The sequence below is a fragment of the Aplysia californica genome, unplaced genomic scaffold, assembly GCF_000002075.1.
Source record: "Aplysia californica isolate F4 #8 unplaced genomic scaffold, AplCal3.0 scaffold00329, whole genome shotgun sequence".
NCBI lineage: Eukaryota > Metazoa > Mollusca > Gastropoda > Aplysiida > Aplysiidae > Aplysia > Aplysia californica.
In genome coordinates, this window is record NW_004797599.1 from 760,093 (window position 1) to 768,287 (window position 8,195).

The 8,195-nt window shown below is 39.4% G+C and overlaps 1 protein-coding gene across 1 annotated transcript; it reads left to right on the forward strand.

Annotated features, from left to right (window-relative positions):
* The first annotated feature begins 2,163 nt into the window (after positions 1-2,163).
* Positions 2,164-7,691, forward strand: LOC101858043 (cytochrome P450 2D1). The gene is made up of 2 exons (XM_005102536.2): positions 2,164-2,290; positions 4,648-7,691. The coding sequence occupies exon 2, from the start codon at positions 4,661-4,663 to the stop codon at positions 6,191-6,193; it is 1,533 nt and encodes a 510-aa protein (XP_005102593.1). The 5' UTR covers positions 2,164-2,290; positions 4,648-4,660; the 3' UTR covers positions 6,194-7,691.
* Positions 7,692-8,195: the final 504 nt, after the last annotated feature.

An 8,195-nucleotide genomic window follows, 5' to 3' on the forward strand; every position in this document is an offset into this window, starting at 1 on the left:
ATCTATCTATCTATCTATCTATCTCTATCTATCTATCTATCTGTCTATCTATCTATCTATCTATCTATCTATCTTGAAGTTAGAAGTTGAGCAAAAGCTACATTAATTGATGATCGGAGACAGCCTCTGGTGATTGTAGATGATCGTACTAAATGGGTTATGTCTTCATACACAACATTTCGCTACCTTAAAATTATAAAGTTCTGTCTGACATTTTTGGCCGTTCTGATGTATTAAGACTGTGAGGTCAGAAACCAAATATTCTATTTGCTCTATCAAAATGATAAGGTTATTCGAAGTAGTTATCAAGATATTCAAAGACTTGCATTCGAAAAAGCTTGACATTTTAATAAACTCAAATATTTTACACCAAAATTCTCAAAACTAGGTACAGAGCAGATATAACTTTGTAATTCTAGTGTAACGTTTAGAACCTCTCCAAAACAGGTAGACTGATACATCCCTAGTAGGGTTTACTCTTGCTGTGTTAGTAACAACGATTTTGGAGGCAATCAGAGATGCTCGATTAGAAAAAGTATTTAAAAAATTTCTCACCGTAGAAATCAAACTCACGCTTTCTACATGCAACGGGCTAGGAGCCAGGTCATTTCACTTCAGACACCGGTAGACAGTTTCGAGGCATGCTGCATCACTATTTTCTATATATCATTATTCATAAAACGTCTTGAATCGCATTTAGATTAACCGCAGAGCGTTAGGGCTGATTTGGAGCACACTGGCAATCTAGCATGTTGGCGTTTTGAGAACATGTCAACACTAAACTTCTCAACCGGTTGGAACCAAAGTGTAAGCTCATTTTCCTCGTTTCACTCAGGTTGGAATGGATACCAGGTTAGAGACATTTAAATATCTTGTCAGTTTCTTAGTGGTTAAAAAAAAAATAATAAAAAAAATAAAATAATAATAATAATAATAATAAATAATAATAATAAATAGTATTTGTATAACGCTTGACCCCACTGGAAAGCAAGTTCTATGCGCTTTGCACTATATATCCCAGCAAACCATAGAACACTCAGAAACATTCTCAGCTTCCCAGGAAGCACACAGTGCAAGTGGCCGCTTAAGCGCTCAAACATTACAAAACTGACAAGATCTTTCACTGTCTAGAGCTGAGTACCCATTTTCACCTGGGTAAAGTGAGGAAAATTCGTGTAAAGTGCCTTTCCCAAGGACACAACGTCGGGCCCGCGGCTCGAACCCCCGAACCCGCAACCTCGCGATTACGAGTCCGGTAGCCTAACCACTATCACTTTAGCACTTCTAATCCTCAGAATTGACAGTCGTTCCGTTCTGAAAACAGCACATTATTGAGCCTGAGAGTGTACTCGCAGCTTAGAACATAATATGTATATTTGCTGAACTACTGGTAAATAATATAATAACAGAAAAAATGCTGTAACGTAATTATTTAGTGACGCGTTGTTGGTTATAATGGAATAGACGTATTCGAATAGAGACTTGAACGAAATAACGAAACGTATTCAAAACTACTTATTATGTAACCCCAGGGCGTAGTGAAGGAACCCAAGCTACAGACATATTATTGCATAAGGTGCACCACATTGTTCTCAACTGACAGAGATGTGAGTTATGTAACATAATAAAGTAACATTAACAATAAATGCTTTGCATATACACAACATTGCAATCTTTGTATTCTATGTCATAATGGTGATTTGCTTTTGTTTTGTTGCTTTTTTCCCTTTCATCTTGTTCCACCTCCCATCCGCTTCCTTTATCCTCGTTGTTTTTCTCATTCTGTCCTTTTTTCCCCCTTTCTTCCCCTGAAGTAGCCTTACATTATATAAAAAATGGGTGTTAAACACTGTTTTCAAACCATAATGAAAAGATTCTTCCTCAATACTTCTTTCAAACTGTCGTTCCCATGAATTTTCCTTTTGCTTACATCACGTCAACTTTTCAAGTGATTCAGAAAGAAGACTGCAGTTTAAAAAAAACTGGAGGCATGGGTGTTTTTTTTAAATAAGCAACAAAGAGTTCGTTTCGTTAAGTGTTTTCCAACGCTCGGGGCACTCAATGTTGCCCCTTCAGAACAAAGACGCTTCACGCTTGACGTGGAATAAAGAAGTTAATAAATAGCTCGTGAGACAGTTTGGGTCATTCACTTCGTATATCTCTCTCTTATCCAGCAACGGCAAAAAATGACGTAACTTACACAGTTGGAACTTCTGACAAATATATTTGGAAGGTTATAGTTCTACCCCGGGAAACTGTGTACAATTATTTTCATTGGGCTGACAGTAAGGTAAATAAAGTTAACTTTGCTTTCTATATCGTTCTACGTCTTTCGGTCTCTTTGTCTGTTATTATGTCTGTTGGTCTATTTTATTTTGTTTGTTGTTATTTTTCTCCGACTCTCTCTGTCTCTGTCAGTCTTATTCAAAATGAACAGTGTAATTGAATGACTCTGTATTTTTCAAAACTTTCAAAAATGGCACCCATTTTTTTCGTTCTTTTCCGGTTTATTCCTTTCTCTATAGTTCGTTTTTCCAAAAAGGAAAAAGAAAGGAGCGGAGGAACATTTTTTTTAAACTAAGAAAATTTTAGAAATCACGCAGAATTATGTTCCAATGTTTTTAAGGTACGATACTAGGTATGATGGGGTATTACGTTGTTAAAAATGGGTAGGGGCTGCGGGTCAAGGGTCGTATTTAAATTATATGTGTTCAACAAAATATGGTCATCATTCGGGGTGTGAGTTTGATAATTTAGGTTTATCTCCCCTCTAAATACTGTAGCCGTAGGAGTATCAAAAATCCAATAGTCATGGCCGAACTTTCCGCCAATCTTCTTTGCACCGGTTTTAGTTTTAGTAGGAGTTTTGCAGCACTTGCAACCCAATAAGGCCATATTAAGTGCCGCTTGCGTCACAGAGCCAACAGAGTAGGGGGCCAATAGAAGACTTCCCAAACAAGGCAAGTTCTGGAAGGCTCATTTTTAGGGATTCAAACTAAAGTAACCCACAGGGGCCGTACATAGTACCAACTTGTAGTTTTCGTGAGTAGTCTTTCGGCTCCCAAGGAAAATAATAAAATAAAATACAATACAATAAAACAAAATAAAATAAATAAAAATAAAAATAATTAAATTAAATTCAATAAAATAATTTTTTTAAATAATAAAAAAAACACACAAATAAAACAAATAAAATAAAATAAAAGAATAAAAAAAAGAATAAGCTTTAAGAATTTAAAAAAAAAGCACTTATGAAACAAAAAGACAATTTAAAGCATTAAAGAGTCGGGCTGTTTCAACTCGTCCGTCACGAAAAGGAAGGATACTTAATAGTACATTGCATAAAGGTTGAGATACTCAATGATGTGTTTTTCCTTTAAGGATGCCAAAATAGTACCTTTTTAAGATTTATATGACACTCTAACCGAAAAGCACCATTGTGTCACGTAAAGGTTACCAACTATACAGGATGATAGAACACAATATTTTTTTTTTATCATTCTATTAATAAAAAGCAGAGAAAATACGTGGGACTGTTATTATGTATATTATCATTTTACTGTGCATAATATAATAACTGGCCACCCAACTCAGAGAAAATGAGGAGCTGTATATTAATATGTTTACTCGAGAATGTGAAACATAATGCATTGGGTAATGTAAACAGACGCAAACAATATCAACAATAACTTCAAGAACAACAACAACATCATCATCAAATACAACAACAACAACAACAACAACAACAATAACAACAACAACAATAACATCTTCACCATCATCATCATCATCATCATCACCATAAACAATCGCAAATACAACGTAATACCCCATCATACCTAGTATCGTACCTTAAAAACATTACAAAATAATTATGTGTGATTTCTAAAATGTTCTTAGTTTTAAAAAAATTGTTCTCTGTTTTTCCCATTTGTGTGTAAATGTTTGTGTATGTGTGTGTGTGTGTGTGTGTGTGTGTGTGTGTGTGTGTGTGTGTGTGTGTGTGTGTGTGTGTGTGTGTGTGTGTGTTTGTGTTTGTGTATGAGGGGGGGGGGGGGGGGGCTTCTATTTACAAAAAAAAAAATTTAACTTCAAAAGTGGCCTGTGGAGAAAGATTTTTTTTTAAATCTGTGAATTGACTTGCGCAGACAGATTTGTTTAAAGAGCTCATAACATTTAAATTGTTGTACAACGGTCATTTTATATTCTTCAACACAAAGCGCGCTTGTGTTTTCAATATTTAAAAAAATATAGATCTAGTTCTTTGACACATCTCTGCAGTACCAACGAAAGCTGGAATGTTACTGTGAAATATACGTTTGTAATTCACATGTGGACCACTCATGAATAGCTTGAAGAACCATTTCTGAGCAAAGTGCTACTTAGTCTGGCGTTTGTGGTGCAGCGGTTAGACGCTCTGCTGTAACACGTTGGGTACTTTTTCGATTCCCGAGTGGGGTGGATTTTTATCGAGTATCTCTGTCTTTCTTCTGGTACATTGTATCCTTCCAAGTCCGGGTTAGCCCTGACAAACAAATCGCCTCCTGAAATGATCTAAATTATGTCGGTCGATGGGGGTATGAAATCAACTACATAAAAAAAGACTAGCACTTTTTGCTTAAAAGGATAATTTGCTTTGTTTTTCAGGTCCTGCCTCACAATGATATCGGAGTACGCTCTCATCCTTGTGGCTCTGGTTAGCATCCTGTTTCTCGCGCTGAAGCTCGACTTGCTGAGCCGCAAAAAGAAGACGACCGTCCCTGGCCCCTCCCTCTTCGAGGGCCTCAAGGATTTGTCACAGAGCCTCGGTGCCAACAATCTCCATATCGTGGCCGCCAAGTGGGCAGACAAATATGGCGACCTCGTGTCGGTGAACGCCGTCATCCGCAAGGTTGTCTTCATTAACTGTCCTGCGCTCGCTCGTAAACTTGTCTCAGACCCGAGTACCAGAGACCTTAGCAACGACAGACCACCCACTTACATAGGGAAAGAAGTTTTTAAAGGGTACCAAGACATTGTGACTGCGCCTTACGGTAAGGACCACTCTAAGAGAAGACGACTCTTTCACAACGCTCTGAAGTTCTACGGTGAAGGGGTCGTGAGCTTTGAAGAGCTGATGAGAAACACAAGCAGACAGTTATCGGAGCGTCTAGCGAAGTACCCCGGGAACGCTCCCTTACTGAAAGAACTCAGTGACTACATCTGCTGGGTGGTTGGGCTGCTGCTCAAGGGAGAAGACACGTCTCAAGACGACCTTGATTCTCTGAGGAAGTTTATCGACACATCAAACGAAGTTTTCATATTTGAGAGAGAAATCTTCCTAGAAACGTTTCCCTACATAGAGCACGTCCCTGGTTTGAAGCTGAAAGAGTTGGTGAAAGGGTTAAAGGAATCCAATAAGGAGATTAAAGATAAGTTCTTGACATCTGTTCGAGAAACCTACAAGAAGGGTGGGAGAACTGGTATCATTACTGATTTGTTAGAGCAACAGGAGCAGTTGGAAAAGAAAGGAAACGTCTCCGATATGTCCGATGAAATTGTGCTGTGTCTTATCTTGGACATCGTTGCCGCAGCCAACGTCACAACAGCTGGAACCCTAACGGCTTTGTTTTTGTTGCTAATCGTAAACCCTAAGATACAGGAGCGTATCTATGCAGAGATCTGTGAAGTTATCGGTAATGACCCTCCAAGTTTTGACCACAAACGTCAGATGCCTTATACAGAAGCGGTGATCCTGGAAACATTAAGGTATTCTTCAGTAGCGCCTTTCCTTCTACCCCACTATGCCACTGATGATATCAACTTCGAAGGTCATTTCATTCCTAAAGGAACCTTCCTTCTCCTGAACTCTTGGTATTTCCACCGCAGAGAAGATTTGTGGGATAAGCCCTGGACCTTCAACCCAGACAGATTCCTAGACGCTAACGGCCAACTGCTGCCAACAGAGCACCCAACACGTCAGAACCTTGTGGCGTTTGGAACCGGCAGACGTGCTTGCCCCGGGGAAAGTTTCGCGAGGGTGCGCATGTTCTTCATCGTGGTCACTTTGGTCCAACAGTTTCGCTTTCTTCCTCCTGTTGGCGAGGAGCTCCCGTCAGCGAATCCGGAGACTTGGGAGACGAAATCTGTGATGTTGCCACATGACTACTCTTGCCGCGTGGAGCGTCGATCGGCAGCAGAGAATGAAATGTAGAACTCAATGCTTCGTAGTAGTGGGTGAAGGGGATGTTGGGATTTAATGTGGTTGGTTGCGGGGGGGGGGGGGCAGGTGATGGGGGAGAGAAAGGAGATTTAATGTTCTGCTCTATGCTGAGTGCTGAAGGGTGGAGGGGTTGGGAGATGTTCGTATTGTGAGGAAGCGAGGCGAGGGGGGGGGGTAGTATGTAAAATATAGAACTCCATGCTAAGTAGTTGCAGTCGGTGGGGGCATTTTGGGATTATGTGTTTGTGTGCGTGGGGGCGGGGGCAAGCAGGTGAAAATGAAAACTTTAGGCTTAGGAAGGAGTGTGGTGGTGAGATTTGGATTGTTGTGGTGGATTTGGAAGGGGGGGGGGGTGATCAGGTGAAATGGTGGTGCTCCTCATCAAGATATAACGATTCCCCTTTTCACAAAACAACATAGATAAGTCTTGCACTTACTCTCAGAAAATGAAAGATGTTCGTCTTATTTGAAGTCTCACATCAGTTTTCTCACTTGACTCGACAGGAGGAAGGAAGAAGAACAAGTTTTATTTCAAATTGCACACTTTTCCAGAGAGGAAAGAAAAAAGGAATTTGCTCAAGTCTTAGGCAACTGTGGGGCAAGACACAAAACAATGGCTTCCCATCTATAGCTCATGCTACTTTAGTTTCGAATCCGCATGAGGATGAGGTTAGGTGGAAGACCACAAGACATCGTAACTTGATCCGTGAGGCAGCATATCATGGGGATACAGGATATATATGTTTTTTAATATTTTTTTCTAGCAGGAGGGGGTTGACGTTAGAAATTCTTGTTGTTTTGTTTCAGGGGAGAGGATTGGTGTGTATATAGTATATACAAATGAAATAAGTTTTTAATCTTTGGCTTTCAATTTCCGAAAGTGCTCTTGGCCAGAATGAAAGGTTCCATTCGTGGTGGAGTGTCCTCAGAAAGGGTAGAATAGGGATCTGACTGATGTAATATTTGAGCGCTGAACTCTAACTGTCTTGCCGTCCCTTGTCATCTAGTGGGGCTTAATAAATTTATTAACATTTTAGAGGATAAGGAATTTTAATGTTGGGGATTTTTTCTTGTAATCGCCAAACACAATTTCTTTTTTGTTGCATAATGCACATGTACAAGGTATTAGTATTACTTTTAAGAAAACCTTATTGTTATTGTTATTGTTGTTGTTGAAAATGCTGTCTTTTTTTAAGAAGAGGGTCTTTGTAATAATTATGTGGTCTACAGTACTAGGAATATCTCAGGATACGTGATATGATATCACATATATGTTTACAGCAGTTAATAGTAGGGCAATAAACACAAACAATTATAATATACTCACTTGGTCGCCACCCTCCCCCCCCATGTACTATTTTGGCATAACTTTATTAAATGGTACTGACTCTGGAGACGATTTTTCCCAGTAATATTTTGCTCACTCTATGCAAGGGAAAAGTTGTGCCCTACCCTCAGAACAGTCTATGGGGAACTAGTTATGCACCAATCGAAGAAATGCAATAATACCAAAATAAACCATGATTATTGTTCTCAACTATTAAAATTTGGTCGTCGTCGTCCTCCTCCTCCTCATCATCATCGCCATCATCATCCTTATTATTATTATCATCGTCATCAGCATTGTCATCATCATCATCATCATTATCATCATCGCCATCATCATCATCATCATCATTCGAAAGGAGTTATTTGGACAAGTGAAGGTGCCGCTAAGCATATTGACAATGGAGCTGAAAAAGAGCCCCGCTCTCGCTCGAAGATTTCTTCCTGGAGTCCACCAGACCATTAAGGAAACAAACAAAAAATCATCATCTTCATCATCTTCATCATCATCATCAGCATCACCACCAGCACCACCATCATCATCATCATCTACATGTATTTCCAAACAGTTTCCATGTACAGCTACTGCCATGTGGACAAACTTTCTACGCAACACAAAATGATCCACTCCTCACATCTGTGTGAAATTTGTTATCAGCTGAGACGT